This window comes from Dasypus novemcinctus, chromosome 5 (assembly GCF_030445035.2).
Source record: "Dasypus novemcinctus isolate mDasNov1 chromosome 5, mDasNov1.1.hap2, whole genome shotgun sequence".
Classification (NCBI taxonomy): Eukaryota; Metazoa; Chordata; class Mammalia; order Cingulata; family Dasypodidae; genus Dasypus; species Dasypus novemcinctus.
In genome coordinates, this window is record NC_080677.1 from 18,907,951 (window position 1) to 18,933,285 (window position 25,335).

General features: G+C 41.8%; 1 protein-coding gene across 1 annotated transcript in view; it reads right to left on the minus strand.

Moving 5' to 3' along the window:
• The window catches only part of POU6F2 (POU class 6 homeobox 2), a 382,627-nt gene that overhangs the window by 39,288 nt on the left and 318,004 nt on the right, over positions 1 to 25,335 (minus strand). Inside the window, exon 5 of the mRNA XM_071215088.1 lies at positions 20,581 to 20,724. Coding sequence (XP_071071189.1) covers positions 20,581 to 20,724 — 144 coding nt within the window. The remainder of the gene's footprint in view (positions 1 to 20,580; positions 20,725 to 25,335) is intronic.

Genomic DNA, 25,335 nt, shown 5'->3' on the forward strand with positions numbered 1-25,335 from the left:
CGGGCTACCCTTTCTCACAGGAGCAGGCAGTGGGAAGGAGGCCCCGGCAGGGGGCTGGTGGGGGTGGCGTTACCCTTAGCTTAGGTTCACAGTTTGGACTATTGTCGGGGAACTGAGCATCTCGCGTGTGATTTGAAGTGACTACAGAAGACTGTGTTATGTCGGAGTGCCCAGAAAAGTCACCTGGGAAGAGCCTGAGCTTTTCTCCAGGGACCCTTGCCACTGAGAGGGGCTGTGGGAGACAAAAATAAAGTTGCTTTGATGGTTTATAACCCCGGAGTGCCAGTGATGTCCTACTGCCCACTTACGTGGGGAGGGTTTGGGAGTGGGCTCCAGTAGGCTGAAAGTCATAAATTACCAGACATGGAGATCTGAGCTTGTAATTCTTCCCCAGCCTTCCCTTCTAGGCTGTCTCACCGTAGTATGTGCAGGGGGGTTAAGCGCAAGAGTAATTGACTCTCTTTTCCTTTTTTGATTTACTTTACCATTTGAGTCTACAATTAGCTAATTTGCATAAATGTAACATGCCCTATTAGCAAATGAGTATTTTCTAAAGTCTGTGTTATCTGTATCTTTTTTTTTTTCTTTTGATACTGGGGGCCAGGGAATGAACCCAGACGTTGCATGTGGGAGCCGGCACTCAACCACTGAGCCACATGGGCTTCCCTGAGTTGGTTTTCTCGTTTGTTCTGCTTGTTGTTTTTGTTTTTTCAGGAGGCATGGCCATCTGAACCCGGGGCCTTCCATGTGGGAGGTGGGTGCTCAATTGCTTGATCCACATCCACTCCCTATCTGTCCTTTTAAAAACAGACCATGAGGGGAAAACATGTGTAATATAGGGGCATTTTTGGGACATTGGCATTGTCCTGAATGATGTCGCAATGACAGATACAGGCCATTATATATCTTGTCATAACTTAGAAAATTGTGCAGGAGAGAGTTTAAACTGTAATGTAAACTATAATCCACACTAGTGGCAATGCTGCAATATGTGCTCATTGTAACAAATGTACCACTCTAACGAGGGATGTCGTTACTGTGGGAAAGTGTGGGAGGGGGAGGGGGTGGGGCATATGGGAATCCCCTGTATTTTTGATGTAACATTTATGTAATCTAAAGTTTCTTTAAAATAAATAAATTAAAAGCAAGCAAACAAACAGACCATGATAGCATCTGTCCTCCCCTCAGATATTAAGATCACTAACACTAAAAAGGGAGATTTCGTGGGTCACAAAGCCCGGACTTTGTCAACTAAGAATGCTCAGGAAATACAAAAGAAAGGAAGAGAAGAAGGGGGCCTGGGAGAAAAGAGAATTTAAGAACCTACCAGAGTTAGACAATTTAAAATTGTGAGCAGAACAGACATCTTCCTATAAACTGTGAATTGGGTTTATTTCTGAGAGGTAGTTGCTGCTCTCTATAATACGGACAGTTGCAGCCCTGCTGACCTAAATACAGGAACTATTCCAATGGGCTAGTTGCTGAAGCGCCTCTGAAGCTTTTGAGCATGTTTAAATGAAAACAGGGAAGGCAGGCACCCATCCAGGGAGGAAAGGGTGACAACACGAGAGGAAAAGTCAGAAGAATCCAGAAAAATTTTGACCCTGCCGGTTTGACAGTTCTGTTAGCCAGATTACTCTCCTTACTAATCAGCAATATTTATAAGGTGTAGTAAAATGTGCCTGCGTGGGCCTCCCTTTCCTCTCTTATCATGAGTTAAAATCAAGACCACCCCAACTCCCAAACACATGACTGAAAGCGGTCTTTTGTTTGTTGGGCTGCTTAATTGTTGGAAAGGAAGAGATCTGATGTGTCTGCCTTTGTTTTCCGGTTACAAATGAAGAGACTGGGGTGAGAGGATCCTACTGGAACTTAATGATGCAAAACAGGATGGATAATGCCATTCCCAAAGGTGCTTTAAAGAACAACTTGTTTAGAGAGCATCGCCGGAAACTACTTATGCAGCCCATTAGCAGCAACCCTCTCAGCAGAAGCTCCCAGAGAACTGACAGGCCTCCCAGGTAAGAGGCAACTCAACTGATACCATGATATTCTTATTGGACCTGAGTCTTTCTCGAGTTCATTGGCAAAATGAAGTTAGCAGCCACAGACCTGTTCTGAGCTGTTGACAGTTCCCACGACAATCACACTGCAACTGAGCCTGGCACGCGCTGCTCTCTGGAGGCCGGGGTTATTATTTTACTGTGTTTTATTTTTAAGATGCCCTGTAAGCTGTTCTCCCATACTTTACTGTACTTGTGAGATTTGCTATTTTCTCTTTCATTTGGGCTCCCACTCAAGGATTAAGAAACATTGATCGGAAAAAAAATTTGATGCCGAGTATAATCAAAAGATTAAATTCAATTTACACAAGAAGACATTATTACATTGATATTTGAATGAAGTGAGGCGTCATGGCAACTGCCTGCAATTGCAGAACGACTGGTGGGCAGGGTTCATTGTCCAGGAAATGTATCCTTTCCTTGAGGACTATTCTAGGTGTCTGCCATCAACACAAGTTTGAAAATTATGTCTGAATTATACCTCTCCTATGCTGTCGAATTCTGGAATATTTAGAGGTTCTTGACTTCTTTATGGTGCTGCTTTCCCTCCACAGCGCTGCTTATCTTTTACCCAACTAAAAGGGGGAGGGGGGCGGGGAATGAGGAGGACAAAAAAAAAAAAAAAAAAGGGAGAATGAATTTTGCAACTGTTAACCCCAGCTTTTCTAAGCAAAGTACGCTTTCCCAGCAAGGGCCAAATAAGCAAGATTCTTAGAATATGCAATTCTACTCGGCCAAGGGAGGTGGAATTTGGAGGGCTTGCTTTAGAAATGGAGGGATAATTTACCATTTTATTCTATGACAACCTTCTCCTTGGCAATTTATTGCTTATGTGTTAGCTTTGAGTATGTGAGTTTGGCTATCTTTGTACAAATTATTAATACTTGACATATTAAAAGTATGCCACCCGTGGCTATCTCACAGATATATTAGCAGTGCTTTCATTGTCAGAAGGCTTGGAGGACTGAGGTAACTGTGTAGGTAATTCTAGTGAAAGGAAATAAAAACCTCTTCCGCTTTGTCTGGAAAATCCAGGCGATTGTCTGAACCCCTCTGCTCTATTCGGTCATGGTTTCCACACTACACTAAGAGTGTTGTCTTATTCTCGCACAAGTTGATCACTCACGTACCCACTCACATACACTCATCCTTGCACACAGCACTAACTCAGCAGTGCTTTCTGGGGGGCTGCTGTGTACCCAGCACTGCGCTGGGGTCTGGCCATGGCAGGACGCACTCAGTCCCTTTGTAGAAGATGGGGAACTTCCTTGACTATCCGAATTCTTGAAACCACCCCTCCCCCACTTATTTTTGGTGGGGTGGGGAGGGAAGCGTTTAACAGGAGTGTTCTATAAATCTTGCTGTCACTTGGCACCAGGAACCTACCAACGATGATGAAAGTCTAGAGGCCCCAGAGGGAGTCAGGGCAGTCAAGGGGGCAACCGTTTACATTATGCTAAAACCCCTGCAGTTTACGAGAGGTCTGCGTCTCCTTTAGCCTCTTGGGAAACTGCTGCCCTTGCCAATGACGCAGGTGGCCTCTGCGGTCTCTCCTGTTGAGGACGGACTGTATGCTTGCTCAGAGGCAACGGTGGACAACCGAGTTCGCCCTTCATGAAAATAGGTTCTGCTTTGCTCCGGAAGAGTGGTGGTTACTATTTTTTCAAATCTTTGAAGAAGGCCAATACTATTGAAAACAGATTTCTGCATCCCACATATATTTCCAGAGTGCCCACTATGGACCAGGCACCTTTGACTACCCTAGCATTTGCTCTTAGACCACTCTGATTGTAGGAGAGAAGATGGCTAAAATGTCAGCAGAAGTCAGGTAGGCATCTGAACTGGCTTGCCATATGGGGGTAATTGGGAAATAGATCCGTTGGGACCTCTGAGCCCCCAAGGACATAAATTGAAACTGCAGTTTCCCACTGGAGAGGAGAAATGACAGGCACCTGGTGGAGAATGCCCTCAACTTTCCACAGAACAGCGTCCCTCCTCAGTGACCACAGTCGTAACTTCTGTGCATCTTGTCTCCACCACCGCGATCCATGTTGATTTACTAGCCAACAATGGCTCAGTTCCACCATGCTCTTTCAACACTTTCCCCCCCTTCATCTAGACATCTATTTTAATTTTTCTATTTGTAGAATCCTAACTGGAATAAAAAAAATGGGTATTTCGTCCGCAGTTATTTGTAAGAAGGGCAAGTACAATGTCTTGTACGAAAGCAAGTTCCTTCAAGCTATTGCGGCCTTAGATTCAATTTGTAGGTTCTCACTTTATTTTCAGTGGGAGGAAATGAAAATATTTGTAAATAAGATTGAATGCTTCCATTTCCAGTTCTCTTCAGTGGTTTTACATTTTCATTATATTTGTCAAAAGGAAGTTTAAGGATGCTCCATGTACTAGAAAACAAATAAAAATTCTTAAGAGCGACTGAAAACATTGCATGTCGTTCTCCCTTTCCCCAATGACTACAAATTAAACTAGGAGTACTTTTCATTTTCTCTGCAGCTGCCAACTCTGTGGAGTTGTTAAAACATTTTTTTTTCCTTCAAAAGAGAACCATAACTGTGGTGAAGTCATCATTTTTGCAGACCGACCAACTCTGTAAGCCTTTACTTAAGGTTTTAAGTTTTAATATGGGCCAAAAAAAAAAAAAAAAAGAAAAACAATCCTAGAATTTGTGGAAGTATTTTTTTTTGCTTGTGCCTGTTGATGCCAGATTAAGTGACTAAATCAGATGAAAGTTATTTATTGCTTGGGAGAACACCTTTTAGTTTGACTCATCTTCGGTCCTTCAGAGCTTTAGTAAATATTCCTAAATGAAACCCTGGGCTTATGAACTCTTGATTTTATTTTTCTTTGCAGATGAGAGAAAAAAAGAGCAATGATAGCAGAAAATCCTAAATCGGCTACAAAACATTTGCAATATTCTAAACTCTTTGGCGCAAGGGGAATTGGTAAAGGAAATATTTGGCAATTGCTCAGGAAAGTTCTGCCCACATTTGGCATCACCTAGTGCTGCGTTTGTACTCAGTGAGCATATTCGGGCCGTAAAGTTGAATTTAAATTAGTATAAAACAACAAAACAAATCTCTAAGAACAAAAGGGTGGAAAACAAAGTCACTCCAAATGTCACTAAAGATGCATCTGTTTATCACCGCCCAGTTTCACGAGTCCAAGATGATTCATATCCATTTTATGAAGAGAATAGCCATTGTTGTGGCAAAATTAAATGTATTTTGATGCTTGCATTTGATATTTATCTATCTGCTTAATCAGAAAAAAGTTGTCCTCATCACTCTAACATATATTACTTTTTCAATTTCCTGCTAATAATGTTTTTTAATGTTCTTTAGGGTGAGTCCACAGAATTTCTCATTTCTTACAACAAAGACCATAACTCATTAGAATTATGTTGATGAGTTTTTCCCATGAAATTCCACCAACATTTTCATAGGTGATCAATCTGTACCCTTTTCTAGGACCATCAGGCATTTTTGATAGATCTAAGTAGAGGGCCAGGTGCTGCCTTCCAGTTGGGGTTTTTCATAGTTTTCTGGTTCTTTCTTTAAATGTCCCTCAAAACAAAATATGAAGCCTATTTAGCTTCAAATTTGGTCCTTAGAAAATGTAATTTATCACTGCTAATAAACCATTAATGTAATGATTTTTTGACAGTTGGTCCTGTTCTAAGCTGAATAATTTATAATTTATGTCAGTAGCATAACTTTTGGCATTTTTAATTTCAGAGGTTATTTTTGAAGTGCAGCCTTATCAGAGAAACTTTTCACTGTTTACCAGATTAATCCATTCCCAGGCTACATATTAGTATATAAAGAACAATGTTATTAAATAATGGAGAAGCTAGTGTAGTGATAAGTATATTGAAGAAAAATTGAGATATTTAGTCACAAAACCATCCATTTAATCTATAACGCAGAGTTGAAAATTAATCTGCTTATCTTTTCTAAACACTCTGGGCCATTTCTAGCAATGTTCGTGGTATTAGATTTGGTTTGTGAGAGGAATATGTTTTTAGTATGTTCTGATTCATTCAGGTTCCAGATTGTTGGAACAAGCCTGGTGAGGGACGAAACGGGGTCCCTGTTATGGGAAGAGCGGGGTCCCTGTTGCGGGACGAGTGGGGTCCCGTTGTGGGACGAGAGGGGTCCCTGGCGTGGGGAAGAAAGCCTCGTACGGCCGCTGAGGCTTCCCTCGGGGGCTCCGAAGGCGTGGAGGGCGCACGACCCAGGAAGGAGTCGCGGAGACAGGCTGATGGCACAAGTCTGGTCTATTGCAGAAGGGGATGCAGATTTATAGGATTGGGGAGTGGTGTGGTGGGTTCTGATTGGCTAGGGCAAATGCTGTTTCCATATAAGGCAATGTTCTGGCATTGGGCTAGTGATTGGCCAGTAGAGTATGTGCTAACTCTTGATAGGCTGACACTGTTACTAAGCTGATAGGTGGTTGTAAGCTGTTGCTGGGCAAACAGCGTACTAAGAGATTAGGTTTAAGGGAGGGGGGAGGGGAAGTGAGAGCTGGGCTAGGCGGGAGATAGGAAGGGGGAGGGCGGTGCTGGCTAGCCGTTAGCAGCAAAGGCCTAGTCAGGCGTGGTCACCTTGTCCAGGCCCAGTGGGCAGAGGCGGTGTCACCTCTTGCCGCACTGTTTGCCACTGAGGCAAGCCGGGTGCCCCTCCTCCCACAGCCTGGTATGAAAAAACCATAGATACTGTCCCATTTCTACTTTCTTACCTCCATGTGAGATGGGAGGGGCAGAAACTCTATTTTGCAAAATATTTAAAATGTAAGCATTTTGGTGATTTCAAAAAATCAAAATGAGTTCTCAGAACACTGAGTGGCATGCTTTGTCACTCCCTTTTGTGTCCATCTATACAATCCTTTTATCATCCATTTAAATGTAAACATCGATGAAAGTATCTTTTTTTCTTAAGGATGTTCCCTTTTATCTTAAAAACCGAAAGTTTCTTTTTCTTTTTTCTATAACCCAGTGATACTGAGGAGACCTACTCAGCTTTCAATTTTTAACTTGCAATCAAATGCTCAAGTTCTGTGTGACTTGAAAACAATCGTTTGTCTTTCTAGCTGTACACATCTCTTATCTCTTCCTTTTGGTCGCCTGGGATAGCTGGCTAACATCAATTGCAGATTTGCTGACCGCAGATGGAAACGTTTTTATGCTAGAGCAGTAGAGGAACCTAACAGCAGCTAAAGGAACCTCTCAGGTAGGAGCTCTGTGGCCCTGCCTTTTGATTACGCTACCTTTTGTTATGGAGAAAAGTGGATGCTATTGTGTCCAGGAGCCATGTATAAGAGAAGCCTGCTAGATACCATGCTCAGCAGGGCGGTCTAGGATCCGTGGTGTGGGCTGTAGCTTCAAGGTCATCACACTGGTCCCTTCTGCATGCCGGAAGGACCATGGATTTCAAGACAGATGTGGCCAGGGGAGCAGATAAGAAAGAAAACTTTCTTAGTACACACTATGTATCACACAGTGTGCCAAGCATAGAGAATGCTATTGTATTACTTTTACTCCTTACAGCAATCCTGAAATGTCAGTACTTAGAAAAGTGAAAAAAGTTGCATAGATAGACGATGGCCATTTTCATCAAATACAGTAATGCTGGATGGGCCACTTAAAAATATTTCCAGATAAAACATTAATATAGTAAACAGATCTTATTTTAGATCAGCTGCCCTCAGTGGATTAAAATATATATGGGCAGGAGTATTTAGGGAATGTCTGCTCTATGGCAGGCACCAGATGAAGCGTTGGCACATGTACTTCTGAAAACAGCTTCTGGTGGAAAGCTGGGCTTTGAAGCAGGAAGCTGTGGGCTCACATCTTTTACTGACTTTGTGGAAGTTGGTTACCTTTCCTAAGACTCAGTTCCCTCAGCTGAAAGTTAGAGATAATAGCACCCACCAGGTAAGATCACGGTGAGAAAGAGAAGAAATGATGAATTAATGCACATTTTTATCAAATTGCCTATTAGCTTTTGTGACATACCCAGTGTATTCCTTCAGCCCTCAAGTGTCAAGTGCTCCCTTGGCCTTGGTTGCTGTCCTAAGAACTTGGGACACGTCAGTGAGCAACACAAGCCATTTTAAATTACAACGGGGGCCAGTGAGTAGAAAGAACACTCTGATTTTATGCAGAATTGAGTTTGCGTCCTGCCATTTCCAGCTGGGTGATCCTGGAAAGTTTCTAACTCGGTAAAATGGGGATAAACATCTATTTCATGCTTGTGGGAAAGATGGACTGGCATGATCTATGACAAAGGCTAAGCACAGTGTTTGGCATATAGACAGTACTCAATAGATGACAACAATCGATGGCTAGTTTTTACTGTTATTAATACTAATTCTCCTAATGACCCTGAGAAGAAGATATTTTTGTATTTTAACAGAGGAGAAGATTATAGCCAGGTGAGATTTATGTTCCTTGCCCAGGGTCACAGAGCTGCTTAAGGATGGAGACAGGATTCAGATGCCATGTCTGATTTTAAAGCCTGGTTTTTCCTTTTTTTAAATCCGGGGAGGGGGTGGGTCTTCCATGTGAGCACGTGGACAGTTTCACTGTCTACTTCTGTTACTTTGATGAGACTGGATTATGTGAATATTTCTTGGCAAATGTCAGATCTGGGATTTTTTCTGTGTATGTGGCTGTGTGTTGTTTGATTGATATTTACTTCTGAGTATAATGCTGTATTGCATCTGCACTTTAATATTCTGAACTCTTCACCTTTATGACATTTTCTCAGGATCTACTTGTATTGTTACTTTTATAAGGTGGAAATCATTAGTTGATGGGATGAATAGCAAGTTGTGGCAATGTCCTATGGCTATAGCATTAGCCTTATTTGGGTCACATAAAGGCCTACCTCTTTATGTTTGAACTTGAACCTGGCTTCCCTCACTGTTCTGAGTTGTGACTTTTCCATTCCTATCTATCTCTGTTATATTTCCCATTTCTTTTGTACTGGTCTGTTGATGACATGATGCATACATCTTTAAAAAGTATGCCAAGAAAAAGTTGGGTACACTTTTTGTGCACATGGTATAGTAAATGGTACAATGAATATTTATTTGGATATTGAGTCTTTTTCACATGTGAATTTAATGTTTCCCCTCCCTAACTGTGCTTTACTTAAACATAAAAATAGCTTGCTGAAAGAGCTGATGCTGCTCTAGAGATACTAAGTAAAAAATCCACCATTTTCTTCCTTTTCTTGTCCCCAAACTCATTTAAATTTAATTTTCATTCTCCAGTTGGAAAAACTGACACATCAATAACCTCCATCTCCACCACTGTAGTTTTAACCACAGACCTGCAAATCCCCAGAGTTCACCTGCTCCTTCCTTCAACCATCCCTCCAGTTGCATGGACACTCCAATCCAACACCCCCACCCCTTACATCCTCACAGACCAGCACCGCTGAACCCAATCACACCACTGCACCACTCTCATCCCCATCCACTGTCCAACCACACCTTCCCAGTTTATCATAGATTTTGCCCATATGGCATTGGCTTACCACCCTCTGCTCCTTTTCTGTCTCCTGTTAACTTATCTTCAGACTCTAGCTCTGTGAGTCTGCCCAACCAAGTGCCAACTAGCAATGCATCTGGAAAAATATCTTAGTATTAAATACAAAATGAATTTTTATGGCTAAGAGATTTCAAAGTGAGTCGGGAGCTCATTCCAGAGGTTGTGCTTATGCACATCTCAACGGGATCTCATTGACTGCCACAGGAAACAGTGCCTCAAACAGCAGGGCTCCTGAAGGCTCTAGAGATGTTAAAACGCAGGGCAGACAAACTCAGGAATTCAGCACCTTGTCAGTGGGCCTTACTTTGGAATTTATGCTCCCCAGTGTAACAGAGGTAGATTACTTTATAGTTTCCTTAAATGTGACTCTTCTACCCCTTTTATTTGAACCCATAACTAGTGCTATACTTGTTAAATATATGTGTCAGAGACTTAAATCTTAGGTCTGTTCATGTGCCAGTTGAACAATTTTAGCAGAGTTGCAACACCTGCTCTCTAGTCCATTGGACTTACCCAGAACAACTAACAAGGAGATGATGATGGACAATGACCATTCCAAGGAACAGAGAGCGTCTGCAACTGCAAACAAGACAGTTCCAGCCATCTGCCCCATGGGATCTAAGCTCCTTCTCAACTAGAAATAGAGTGGGTATCACCATCCCCAATCCTCAAGATTGGAGAATGAACAATGGACTAAAGTAGACTCATTATTATTCTATTACAGACTTATTATTGTTCTAGCAGTGGAAGAAATTTTAGTAATGATATAAAGGCAGTGGCCACCAGAGGTTCTGAGGGGAGGGAGAGGGAAGAACAGGTATAACAAGGGGGCATTTTTGGGACTTTGGAATTGTCCTGCATGACATTGCAATGACGGAGACAAGCCATTATATATTTTGTCATAACCTATACAATTGTGTGGGGCAGAGTATAAACTATAATGTACGTGATAGTCCATGGTTAGCAGCAATGCTTCAATATGTGTTCACCGATTTTAACCAATGTTCCACACTAATGAAGGATGTTGTTAATGTGTGCAAGTGTGGGAGGGGGAGGAGTGGGGTATAATGTAATCCCCTATATTGTTGAAGTAACATTTTTGTTTTCTTAAAACAAAACAAAAAATAACCTCCATCTCCAACCCTGCCTTTCTGGTAAACGTTAAATACTGAAAAGAGGGCCATCCTCAACAGTCCAGTGAATAGTCTTCCTAATACTGAGTTTGGTTAAGGCTATTTATTAAGGAGATAACATATATCCTCAATTATAAAATTCCCATGATTTTCCCCCCCATTTTAACATTTGATAAATTAGGCTGCCTCTAAAGATTGATATATTTGTTAAATATGAGAGTATTTTATCCCCTCCCCCAAAGTTTCAATTATTATTCAATAATTAATCAGTTGTTAAATTGATGGTATAATTTAAAATCAGTGATTCCTTTGACTTAAAATACACTGGATTTCTTTTGGAAGGGCTTACCCTCATTAGAAGGGCAACTCCAAAGGACAGGATCTAGAAATGTATGTGGCCTTGTTACTTTGGGAACTCAGTCAATTCTATGCTCAGTTTGCGGTATGGAACTACTACAAAACCCGACAGAAGACTCAATGGGATAGACTTTCTTATTTAGTTTGGAAAGGCTCCCTTGAAGGCATGCAGTTCCCAGAATACAGTTCTTTCTTGTGGCTGGGATGCCTTGAAGTTGATTCTCTATGGCAATTTGAAGTTGAGATCTGAAGTCGACTTTTCAAGACTATCTCACTGCTTTAGGGGCTCCCCTGAGCCTACCTCTGCAGTTCCTCTGATCAGCAAAAATAAAAATGGTGATTATATAAATAAAAATATCCTATATTTATTTGGCAAAGTTTACAGCTCTTTATAGTTTTCAAGTCTGTGCATACATATACCTTCACAAGAATTCTGTGTGACTGATAGGGCAAGAATTACAGTTCCCCTTTGTAGGTGGAGAAATGAAGGTTTCAGAGTTTGTGATATGTCTATGGAGCATCCAGGAAGTGAACCCAGGTCTTTGAAAAGTAGATATTCAGGGTGGTATAGGAGGAGGGGCATAGATTTTTGGGCCTGAATCTCAGTTCTGCTACTTGCTAGAGGGGTCATCTCAGAGTCCCTTAATTCTTGGCATGGCTATTTGCTCACTGGTGCAAGGAGATAGTCAAACCTACCATGCAGTTCTCCTACCAGGATCTTGGATGATACTGGCCAATTCCCCACTCCAGCGCATGATGAAGGCTCAGTGTATGAGAGGTATCATTTTTATTGCTCTTTCCTAGAAATCAGTCTGAAGGAATATTCTGCTTCAATCTAGTGCTTCTCTAGGAAATGAAATGGTTAAAGAACTTTGCATGCTCAAATGAGCCACGAGCATTAGTTGGTGATATTATTTTGCCATAAATGTGTGCAAATTGGAAGATGAACTATACTCATGAAACAAAGAAGTGAGAAATCAGAATAGCCCCAGAGGCACCGTCCATTTGGAAATGATGCTTTGAAACTTACCACCAGTTTAGAATGATAGCTGTTAATTAGGTTCTCCCATCATTAGTTAAGTGACCCCTTTCTGCTGGGCCAGAAAGGGATGGCCCAGCAGTCATGATGCGGCAGTCTACAAAAGAAAACATTTCCTGTTCCCAGGAAGATGACATACCCTGGGATGAGGAATACATTAAAAAACAAACAGCTGCAGCAGTGAAAGAAAAAAAAAAATGAGAGCAAGATATTTCCGATTTTTTTTGAGAGAGAATGTGGTCCTTTCTGATGCAATCTTCAGGGGGAATTCCCCAAATTTAGATTTTTTTAATGTAAACTTCTGCTTCTCTCCTCGCCCCACCTTTAGGTCACATGGCAGGTGGCTCTGAGCTTTGCTGGGGGAGGGTAGAAAGGAAGATGTCAGAGAGGGCTTTATTTTCAATTCTTTAAATCGATTAGCTCTTTGGGCTGTTGACCCTAATGCGATTAACCCTTTCGTTCCGAGAGTGGGAGCCAGGGTAGAGCTAGAGCAGGAGAGGAAAGGAGGGGCCACCTCTGGCAGGACAGCGACGGTCTGGGCTGAACGATTGGCGGTAATAACGAGGGACAGCGCCGCCCGGCTGCTGAGAGCGCTGGCCGGCTGGGTGACCTGATTACGTCCCCGAGTGTCAACAGCTGAGCCTCTGCAGAAGCACAGCCCCCCATCAAATCCATCTCCCCCGCAATCACCGCGTGGCCGCGGAGAGGCCAAAGAGGCGCGGCAGTCATCAGGCCTCGTTAGCACCGTTTATCCTGGAGAGGCCGAGAGCGCCCTGGAGAGGCCAGAGCGCCCTGGAGAGGCCGAGAGCGTCCGCGCGCCCATCAGAGGGACCCTGGCCCGGAGCGCCCGCCCGGCGCCCGCTCCCCACCCGCCCACTCTCCACTGCCGCTCGGACCAGTCACTGCAGATTAAAAAGCAGTGATGTGGTTCTTTTTCTGATAAGGATCATTTCACACTTAAAAAAAAAAAACGTGGGAGGGAAAGAAGGCGAGTGACTTGAGCGCAGCGTTTCCTAAAGCGGCTCTGCACACCTGAGGGCTACGGAATACTCCGTGGACAGGAATTTGGGGCAAAGCTGGGTTAAACAAGTTAAAAAGGGTTTGTGCTAGCTTGGAAGCCGTGTCTGCCTCACAGCCCAGTCCTGCCGCCTAGAACATGGCCAGGCTCCGTTCATATTTATTAACTTCTCTCCAGGACACTAAACCCTCGAGTGTCCTGTGTCCTCGTACCCCGGGAAGGCCCAGGCGAGGCGGACGCTCAGCGCATGCAGAGGGTAACTGACCAGGAGACTCTTGGTGGGGCATCTTGTGGGGCTCGTTTTTTTCGAAGTGCTGTTAGGGAAAAACTGCTTTAATGCACTAGCCTCTTCTGAAATGAGGAAATAAAGCCCTAACTGGGCTCAAAGGGGAAATTTGATATGTAAGTAGAAAGAATGAGATCGTTTATTGTTGTTATTGTTTTGTCTTTACAACTTGGCTGAAGCCAGGGTAAAAGTCTTTTAATGTTACTAACTCCTCGAATATGTATTTCTTAGTCTTTAGAAAGAGCTGATTTAAAAAACGATCTTTTCAAAAACACTATTAGATATATATTTCATGAAATGGGATTTAATTTTTATGCCTTTTAAGAACTTCCTATAATGCCATTTGCAAATGAGAAAATAAAAATTTTTGTCAGGCTCTCTTCAATTTTGATTTAGAGAGCATGGCCCAAAAGCCAAAACTCATTAGTTAAGTATATTACATAGACAACTCCCTTCAGAGTATTTGGGAGAAAACATCAAGACTTCAACATTGTTTGAATTTTCAACAAAATACGTTGCCCAAACAGTGTATTCTATAGGTTTTTAAAAATATTTGAAGAATGGAATAATTTTGTACACATAAATTGCTTTTTCAATCACTTTTTTGTAGAAAAAAATGCAAAACTTACATGGAGAGGAATCCCAGTTGTATCACAGTATTTGTGGGAAAGGAGGGAGGAGGAATGAGAGGAGAGAGTCCCGGCATTAGCCGTATCGGTAGTGTTTTATTTCTTTTCAAAGTAAACAAGAGAACTGAAGCCAATATGGAAAAATGTTAATTTTCTGTTACATCTAGGTGGTTGAAACATGGGTATCTTTTATGTTATTTTTTCTAATTATTTTCTATTCATTTGATGAGTTTCAGTGAAGCTCCTTAAATTCCCAATCAACAGGCTTATCTGGGTATTTCTAATGCATCTCATTTGCTTTAGTGACATTGGCAGAGTTACACACTGATTCTCTCAAAAATAGTTGACAAATACGGGTACCTCTAACTTTGTCACTTCACCTGAGCATGACTAATAAGTCCCCAGGGGGCTTGATAAACGTTTATGGAATTAATTCATTATAACTCACTTCTTTGGCTGAGATTTAGGTTTATTATAACATTATCTGGATTCACCTTGTAGTGATTTGCCCTAGAATATTCTCATCTTTCTATTTAAATTATGTTTTACATTCTTTTAGCAACCCAGAGTTCAGGGTCAATTGCTGGTTTATCATCCCGAAAAGAATAGCTGTAATTTATTAAACGCTGAGACCGGCTCAGGCATCGTGCTAAGCACTTTTTCTGTAACGATCACAGATAACCCCAGAAGAAATGTTTGGGAGAAGTCTTATTAAGAGGCCCAGAAAAGTTCTGTAAGTTACCCAAGGCCACGTAGCTAGTAAATGACAGCGTTTGTGTTCCAATCAGATGTCTTTTCTTCAAAGCGCATGTTCTTAGCCCCTCTGTTGCCTTCGAGTGATGGTATTTTTCTTATTATACAATTCAGGGGAACATTCCTGTATAAGCCTCGTGTTTCTTCATTGCTACCCATGCATTTTTAACCCCATTGGAGAGTTCATGCCACTGGAATGGGCTTGCAGTTGGTGTGTACATGGTGATGGTGGGGTGCCTGCCTCTTCATCCGCCCGCCCTGGCCCAGAGCTGTCAGGAGAGGCAAGTCATGATTGGCGTATCTGCAATCAAGGGTGCATCCTCTAAGCCACATGTTCTGCTCCTGTTAGTATCAGTAGATTATTTTTGATCATGGTCTTGTGATCGGTCCAGGAGGCAGCCCTCATCCCATACTGCTGCAGCGAGTCCTTCTGTCTCACGAAATCAGCTTGACTGCCATCATTTGTCATGTGTATGTGTATATTTTTGGGTAACCGAATGGGTTTAATTTTTCTTATTTTTATACATTAAGAAATCAATGTTGTTTGGTTGATTTTTTTTTTTTTTTTTTTACTTACTGGCTCTTTAAAGAACAAAGGGAGAGACTTTGACTTTTCTTGCGGCCACTTAAGAAAATTTTCATGGTGGTCAAGGACTTATTTCATCAGGAAACATTCTGAGGTTCAGTTAAAATGTAAAATGCTTTCTTTGGCCCCAAGATAAAATAAAATTTCATTTGCTTTTACTTTTCTGCAATAATGCCAATAAGAAGATATTGCCAGGGGCACAAGGGAAGCCGTTTCTATTGCTCAACAAATCAATGGTAAATCTACTTGCCGAATCCTGAACATACCCACTGAATAAGCGTTAAGAACACACACAAACACACACATGCACAGACACACAGATACACACACACACACAACACACATGAAACATGCACAGACACACAGATACACACAAACACATAACACACATAAAAACACACAACACATACCTCCCCACACACCCATGCTCTTCTACTATCCAGGACAAGGAGGAGCTTTTCCTAAAATAACTCAGTGTCCAACTGCTAAGATTCTTACATTTGCAAACTCTTCACATATTCACAGATCTAACTGTGGGCTTGTGTGCACCGTTAGGAAATCAAAACACTTAACATCTTGATTCCTAGTAACAGACAGCTTTACTGAGTGACAAATATGTGCCTGACCCAGTTCCAAGCACTTTACATATACTAACCCATTTAATCCTATAAGGTATGTGCTATTACCATCCACACTTTCCAGATGAGGAAATTGAGTTGCAGAGAAGGTAAGTAAATTGCCCAAGGTCTCCCTGCTGGTGAATGGCAGTTTGGATCCAGACCCCGATCATTTTGCTGGTTCACTCTACTGCTTCTTGCTGTAGAACCAAACCAAATATAGGTCTCCAGCAAATGCTAGACAAAGTTGTTAACAATGATGATATGGTGATAATTATGGAAACCATTTATTATATTTTAATCTATATTTAGGCACTAGGGTAGGATTTTTTTTCCCCCACACATGATCTCATTTAATGTTTGTTGGGGATTGAATCATGCTGGCCACAAAGACCTGTTCAAGTCCTAATCAGTGGTCCTGTGGGTGTGAACCCATTTGTAATAGGATCTTTGAATATATTATTAGTTAGGGTGTGGGCACGCTGAAGAGGGTGGGCCTTCATCCAATGTGTCTGAAGTCCTTACAAGCAAAGGAAATTGAACACACCAGTAGAAGGCACAGGAGGAGACCAAGAAGACAGATTGCCACGTGATGGAGGCAGAGATCGCACCGTCACCAGAATGCTCCAGACTCTGGCAGAAGGATGGCCTGGAGATGCCCTAATGGTGCTCTTCTAGCCTCCAAAAGGGTGAGACAGTTAAGTTCCTATTGTTTACATTAGCCAAGTGTGTGGCATTTGTCATAGCAGCCCTAGCAAACTAAAATAATCTTCATAATTTGGGGGCTTAGATTTTGTTATCCTTATTTTACGGTCAGCAAAACTGAGACTCTGAGAACTCCTGTAATTTGCTCCAGGTTACAGAGGTTGTTACTGGCAGACCTGGGATTCAAACAAGTCCTCAGCTAGTGCTCGTTACCTTCCAGAGATGCATGAGCCCCTGTCCAGGAAAGAAAAACTAGTGGCCATAGCCATTAGCAATTTCAAGACTATTCTCAAAAAGAAAACAGACTGTTTTTCAGTCATTGTGGCAAACCGTGATCACTAATTACCAGTAGGACACTTACTTCACTTTCAGAGCTACATTAGGTTTGATATATAATTTTACAACACTTTAACATCCCTGGGAATGAAATGTACTTTGGGCATTAGAATGCTGTCAAAATTAATCATGGGTCGTCCACTGAGCAGTGTAGCAGTGTCCGTCCTCTGAATTAACTGCAAGTGTATGGGTATAAACCCAATTGAAGCTTTTCTTTCCTATTTGCTCATTACCACTGGTTGGGAAAAAAGGAAATTGAAAAAAATCCTTAAATATGTCAAGATTCCCCATCTCTTTACTGAGATCCAGTCAATGGGAATACAGATTGTAAGACAGGGACACAAAACTGCAAGTCTCCGGTGGTGGGACTTCTTCCCATTGAAAACTGAAGGCCTAGGGGCAGAAGGAAGGGTGCGATGGTCCTCCGTTGATGGGGAGCGCATGATCCCAGCAGAAGACGCAACCAGGCACCCCTGTCCTGAGAAGCCCCTGGCAGCAGGTTGCTTGGACTGCTGGAGCAATTTGTTGACGGGCTTTCTTATATGGGTTCCACTAGAACCTTAAGGATGAGGTTTCAGTCTAGACAGGTTAAGGTGTTGTCCAACATCAGAAAACTAGAAAGAGATGGGGCCTATGCCCACCCAGGAAGGTGTGAATTCCAAGTCAGAGTTCTTAAATAGGGAGCAATCCCACTTTTATTTCCAGTTAAGCGAAAGAGTTTCAGCAGGTGGAGGTGCAGATCAGGGCATTCTGATAACAGAGAGCTCCTGCTTGATGCCTTCCCAACAGGCCCAACCTCACCAAATGGCCAGTGGAGTCACATAGGCTTTTCAAACTTAGGTTTAGATTCAATGTTATTGCCGCTGGGCTCTGGGTCAGGTGAAGTTTTAAATGTGAAAAGTAGTCCATGTCAAGAACTCAAATGAAAGGCTCTCTAAAGGTATTAAGAGTCTTCTCTGGTCCCTTTCCTGGGAATGCTGTCTGGGTTTTCTTTAAGGAACTGGAAATGGGCTGAGTGTGGTAATCCTAGCTCACAGTGTTTTGAGCAAATCTAATTAATGAATTATTCTTACCCTTTGAACCACATTAACACAAGGTAAAGGCACACACACACACATGCACATAAACCCATACATATAAAAACAGACATAAGCAAATCACTTTTGCCTGTCTTTTTTTGATGTAATTTGACTGTCTGTGCTCACCACTAATACAAAAAGTCCAAATGAGTATCTTTGTGCTACCAGAAGCCTGGCCTGTACCATTTTCTGGGAAGATGATTATGTTTATTTTCCAAATATTTAAAAAAATAATTCTACCACGAATGTAGAATTATTTTTTACTGAAAATGTGAGTATTTTAAATCTTGGATTCTTCCTGTGCTAAGGGAGGATCTGATGCCACTTGACACATGACTTAAAACTAGGCATACAGTAACCTCTCAGACATGACTTCATGAGTGGGCATTATTGATTTCTCTACAAATGCAAATATTTTTCACTTAGGAAGTCTATGTACAGTATCAAATAAACTATAATAACACAGTTTCCAAGACAAAAGTTTTTAAAGTGAAATCAACTCTTACTCAATTATGCAGAGTCCCAATCAAAGCATCCACTTGGAAGCTGATTTTCTGATGGGTATTTACAGGTTGGAGAGTTATTATTAGGATTGGTGACTTTGGCAAAGGGCACAAAAGCAAAGGTTGTTACTCTATCCTCTGGAAGGGGGATGGATTTATAACTGGCAAGATGATGAGCCATTAAATCATCAGAAGAATAAACTCCTAATAATTCCTTCTAAATAATAAAGCATCTTCTCTATCATAAATACTCACGTGGTGGGACTTAGTGGTACATTTTACTTGGATGTTGAAACAAGAAAATCAGGGGGAAATTCCAATCAGTGAATATTGTCTTTATCTTGTGCCTTTAAATTTACATCTTGATGGCCATCCGCCTGGCAGGTGTGCAGTGGGGAGTTCTATTTCTGGGTACAGCTCTATGAAATGGCTTTCTGGACCTAGCTGATCTGAGTATGAGTTATAGATATAACCAACTTTTCCTTCACACGGATACCCCATCCCTCCAGAAATCTTAATAGGCTTTTGAGAGCTTCCATTTAGAGCGGGCTGCATAAAATGATCCTTTGATGAAAAGGGATTGGAACAAGGGTTAAAGCAGACATTGAAAGGTTACTGTAGAGGGCAGAGCGTTCGTACCACCCTCCTTTAATATGTGTGGTGTGCACCTGTGATAAGATGATTCATTACATAGGGCCTCTCTCTGACAAGCTCCATCGTTCAGCCCTCGGGGTTCTGACGGGACAATCCTGCACCCACCCAGTAAATATCACAAGGTCAGCTTTTTTTCCTCCCTTGGACGTAGATGGAGACAGTTTAGCTTATAATGCATCTTGGTTTACTCTTTATGTAAAATATAAACGGGGTTCAAGGCATTGCAATGCCATTTCTGCACAGAGCAACGCAGGCAGGGAGTCTGTAGGCACACCGCTGGGTGAATAACCCTAGGAGGAAAACCACAGCCAGGATGCAAGGTATTTTTCTACCTCGTGTTACATCATAATAAATAGCAAAATTTGAGAAGTGAGTACTCTGATTTCTGAGGCTGAGCTCTGGTATGGCCCTAAAAAGAGAGAAACCCTAACACCATCACCTTGAAATCTTGTTTGCTTCTGTATAGCTTTGAGGTTTATTTGGAGCCTGAAGAGGGAGCTGCCCTCCCCTGATGCCTCCTTAGTTCCTTGGTGACCTGGACACAGACACATTAGCAGGGGACGGACAGCACTGCTCATGCAATGAGTGACCTTTACAGGACCGGACAGACTGAAGTAAATTCACACGAGGCTGCAGGAACTAGCTTCCTGAGAATGAACAAGAGGCTGGGGAGGCGTGGCTGACTTGTGATTGGCTTCACTTTAACTCGTCCTTTTCCATTGTTGCTTTTGCAGGACTTCATCAATCATCTCCCATCACCTTCCCTTCCTAGATTTTATTCACACACTCAGAAATTGTCTTTATCAAGGCTAATTTAAAAACCTGACAGCAAATTGGGAAGGAAACTTACCAGTGTTCCCCGTTATCCAAGATTAAAAAAAAAAAAAAGTGGGTTGAAAAATGGCACAACTGAAATTTTATTTTTAAAGTTTAAGTATTTAGAAAAAAAAGAATGCCCTGGTAATGAAAAGTAATGTCTTCAACGAAGGTCATAACATGAGTCATTGTATAGAAATAAAAACAAAATAAAACTTTGACATTCTAGGGGAAGGAAAAAAAAAAACTCTTGCTTCGAAAATATAGAAACACCTCCCAACCCTTCGCCTATTCTTGGCATTGCTAGTAAACATTATTTATTTACCTCCGACGGATGCAGTTACATATCACTGTCATGCAAAAGAAATTCAGTTCCTTTCCGAGTTCAATCTGCCATAAAAATGCACTCTCGTTTCCATCCCCCACTCACCTGTCCTTGTGCATTAGTAACTAGTTGACCCGTGACCCCCTGAAGACTGGAGAGGGCATGGCCAAAGGCCTGTGAGCTGGCTATGGAGCCCATGGCTGCTGCTGCAGCCGCTGCAGCCTGACTTGCTAGTGGATTATTAACCAGCTGCAAAGAGAGAAAAGATCAGGGTGAAAACCACCAAGAGGCACAGGCACAGCACACGGATATCACATTCCCTCGGGGCTGGTAGTTCTCTACACAGACATGCTCATGCAAAGGGCCTCCGACCCCGCTGGAGGGGGCCTGGCAACATTCCCTCCAGGGTCTGGGGGGAGGATGGCAACAAGGCTGGAAGGGAAATCTTCCCCACCAACCTGCTGCTTGATGGAGCCTGGTTTAGGGCGCTCCCCAGAAGGGAGCGGGCCTGCCTTGTAAGGGTTCAGGGGGGCTGTTTGGGGCCTTCCCAGATACAGGGCTATTTCAGGACAGTCACTGCATTTTTGTCCTTGGGACTAAATAGAACAGTCAAGAAATATCTGTTTTCCTTGATCTAACTCGCCAGAATGGGGGATTCAAACGGGATGGGGGTGGGGAGAAGCACGGGATAGATTTTAAGGATTTCTGGGCATGGATTTATCATTTCCACCTGTGCACTGCAGTTTCTTTTAAGGTCATCGGGGAAGGCAGATGTGGCGCTACACTTCCTTCTTCGAGGGAAGAGGGAAGCCAAGCTCAGCAGAAATGAAATCCCCAGCTTTAGGGGTGGGGTGTTTTGGGGGGCTCACCCTGACGATGGGATTTAAGGCCAATGAGAAGGGTTCTTTGGTGAATGGTCAGGAAGACATCTACTTGTTGTTTTAGCTCACTTCTGGCCTTCCCTAGGCCTCTTTCCTGGGACGAGAGTGAAACAGGGAAGGGAGTTTGTCAAGCAAGGGGGGCGGGTGGAGAGACCTGTGCCGGGAGGAGGGTATGGCTGCCAAAAATCTGCTTTTCCATGGAGACCGATTCAATATTCTTTATCCTGCCAATTTTCCACGCCACAGGTTTTCAGGCCTTCTGACCATGAGGCAGAAGGGTGGCTTGAACTAAAATCTGCATTTAGGTTAATGACTAGATATAAATTCAAGAAACATTTAAACTATTTTCACAGTATTGGTTTTGATACATGAATTTCATTTGTATTTATTCTAGGATGTTATTTTTTTCTCCATATAGTTCCTCTCAAGTACAACAATTGTTGTGTATAATAAAGCATTTTCCATCACCAGTTCCCACATCCATGAAATTCCTATATTTTAGCAGAGACCTGCCAAGACTAAGACTTGGCAGAAAAAAATTAATGCCATACTTAATTCAAGTCCTAGAAGCTCTTCTGAAAATGCCTGTTTCTTACTTTCTTCTTTACTTGCTCTATTCTCTGTCTCAGTCTGTCTTCTCTCTTTTTCTTTTCCTTTCTCCCATTTTCTTCCCCTCAAAACATATTTTATTCCTTAATTCCTTTGGAAATTTGCCTAGAGTTTATATCATTTAATGAGGAAGGAAACATTAATTGTCAGAGGAAACATAAAAAAGGCCAGGGATTTAATAATTTTTTCATTAATGTGATATGCTTATCTTACTGGCTTCTTTATTCATTTATAACCAAATTTCATGTAACTAGCTCTACAGTAATTCTGTTGACCCAGCACATTTTTTTTTTTCAGAAATGAAAATCCATTTTAAGCTCATTACTTTATGTGTCTTTTGCCTTTATCTCTCTCTTAAAAGGCAATAATGATTTTCTTCTTAAGGAGAAAAAATTCTCACTCATCAGCCCCAAGAGAAACCCTGTCTTATCCCAGATTGCCACCATGGGATTAAAATTCAGGCTGGCCTTGATCTTGGTTTTCTGAGTATATTTCTATAGGGTAGATGAGGTGAATAATGATATGTGTTGAAAGATAAACTCTCCTTGTTTTTAGCTTGACCACCTAAATTGAGAAGGATACATATTGTGTTCCCCTTTTTTTTTCTGCTTATAAAATGAGAAGACTGGGGAATATTTTTCCAAACTGCCAGAATAGACACTGCTAACAGGTACATGGTTATCAATCACTAATCAACGACTACGTTTAAATTGCTTTAATGCAATACAAATTGACACCATAGTGAAACACCTGAGTTTCAGCGAGACCTCAAAATGAGGTTCCTAATTCTCAAAGAAAGATTAAATTATGTTCAGGTTAACTTTAGTGTTGATCATGCAATTTTGTTCAGAAGTTTGGGTGGACATTTTAGATCAGTACATAGAAAATGCCCTCTGAAGGTGATAGACAGTGATTCCTACTTAGTGAAGAAGGAGAAAAAATGTTTAGAAATTGTAAGGCATTTCACTAATATCTAGGTCAAATAGAAGTTTATATAGGAAATTATGGAATTGCTCTATGGGTACAATACAACAGTGTAGATTACTAATTCCCAACATTTAGGACCCTGGTGTATTGTTCAGTGAAAGATGCCATGTATTTCTCATAAACTCAGGCATAGGATAAAGGATGAGCTACTGTTTTAAAATAAAACTAACAATAAAAGTATCTCCTTAAAAGTGAGCTCCTGAACTATTGTGGAGTGGGGCTGGGCTGAATGCACTTCTTTTATTGCCATGGGGGATTGTTTCAACAACCACAGAAGTTCATGATTTGGTTTTTAATCTTAAAATTTTTTTTTAGGAGGTACCAGGGATTGAACCCAGGGCCTTGTACATGGGAAGCAGGCATTCAACCACTAAGCTACATCCATTCCACATACACACACACACACACACACACACACATGTATATATACATACATATATATTTTTTAGGAATTACTGGGGACTGAACCCAGGAGCTTGTACATTGAAGCAGGTGCTCAACCAACTGAATTATATCTGCTTCGCTGTTTATTTTATTTTCTGAGGCACCAGAGATTGAACCTGGGACCTTGCATGTGGGAAGCTGGCACTCAACCACTGAGCCTCATTGGCTCCCCTGAGATCGTTTTCTCATTTGTTATGCTCGTTCTTTGTTTTTTTGTTTCTTCAGGAGGCACTAGGAACTGAACCTGGTACCTCCCATGTGTGAAGCAGGTGCCCAACCACTTGAGCCACATCTGCTCCCAAGCTGTTTATTTTTAATTTGGATTTCCTCTATATCCTTGTCCCAAGCTGAAAACCAATTTGTTCCTCTTTTCACTGTCTTTCCCTCTTAATGGAGCAAATGCCAGCTCGGATGAATGTCTTACTTCTTGCCCTGCATCCTAGTGGGTCTTTGTGAAAGGCATACAGCTCTGGGGAGATGCCTTCTTGGTCCCTGGAACTAGAGGTAGAACTAGAGGTGTGGGAGAATGGTATAAAGGACAGCAGGTCCAGGTCAGGCTGTAAGCTGACAGCATTTCCAGTGAGCCATTGGTGCTATTGATGGATGCAGCTTCATAAATGTCTTTTGCCTTTTCTGTTTGAAGCTGTCAAGGCAGGGATGTGATAATATGCATAAAAGACATGGGGCAGGGGTGGTCTGGAAACTACACGTGTTCTCCTTACCACCTCGGGTCATGTCACTCTGTGTTGTCCTCAGTCATGTCATATTAGCAGGGTTCCTAGCAGTACTTCCTCTTGATTGGAGACTTGGGGTAGATTTGGACAGTAGGAGTCCAGGCACAATAAATGCACATAATGAGCATGTTAACTTTCCAGGACCAACTGGATATTCTGAAGTTGCTGCCTTCAGATATTTCACCGCCAATATACCTAACCAACAAAGGATGGCCCAAATCAAGTCTGACTGTATTACATGGTTGCATTTTCAACAGACCAGCTGGGAAGGCATGCTGAATTCTGGTGCGTGCTTGTTTATAAATGTGAAGCTCTCAAAGCAGGGATTTGCAGAGGGCTGGAGTTCTCGTCTAAATGGGTTCTGGGCTTTGAATAGATCAAGCTATAGTAATGGAATCTGCAGTTAGTCTAAAAACCTGCTAAACAGAGATACTTGTTTCTTAAGAGAGATTTGTTTTTCCCCTTAGCATTTCAGAGAGTAAGATAATGTAGAAGAATTTTTAAAAATAGTTTTCTACCAGTGAAAAAAAGTGCTTCAAACCTCCCAGTTCCCCCATCCATACATTCTGGCATTTAAGGCCTTGGTTGGCCAGCTGTGATTTTAAGTAAGCCAACCCTCTAAGCCTCATTTTCCTCATCTGTAAAATGGGTGTAAAAGTAATATACCAACCCACAGGGTTCTGATGAGAATTAAATGAGATAACACAAACAAAAGTTTTAGTGCAATGTCTGGCGTATATCCTGCTCTTAATAAATGCTAGTTAGCCACTATTCTCACAGTGCCTACTGTGTGCACAGGTTTTGAACTAATCAGTTAATCAGAACCAGAACACACCTATGTAATATCTTCTCACTTCGGAAATAATGTGAACAAAGATAACTGTATTCTCTGTATTTTAGAAATTTTATTTCCCTTTTTAAAAAAGAGCAGGTTGAAGGAAGCAATTAGCAACTAATACGATTATTAGATGAGGTTAATTTCATGATGTAAAAGACAAGTGTGCCACGTAAAAGTATTTCAGAAAGAACTATTTAAGACTTGGCTTTCTTTGCTGTCCTGATCCCCTCCTGTCTGATGGGAAGTGTTGAGAGGAATTTATAGAGGAAGCAGTGTTTTAATTCTGAGGCCAGTGCTGATAGCCAAGCAGCGAAGACATTCTTTATATATTTGCTCTTTCTAGGACATTTTTCTAGTATTTAGTTTA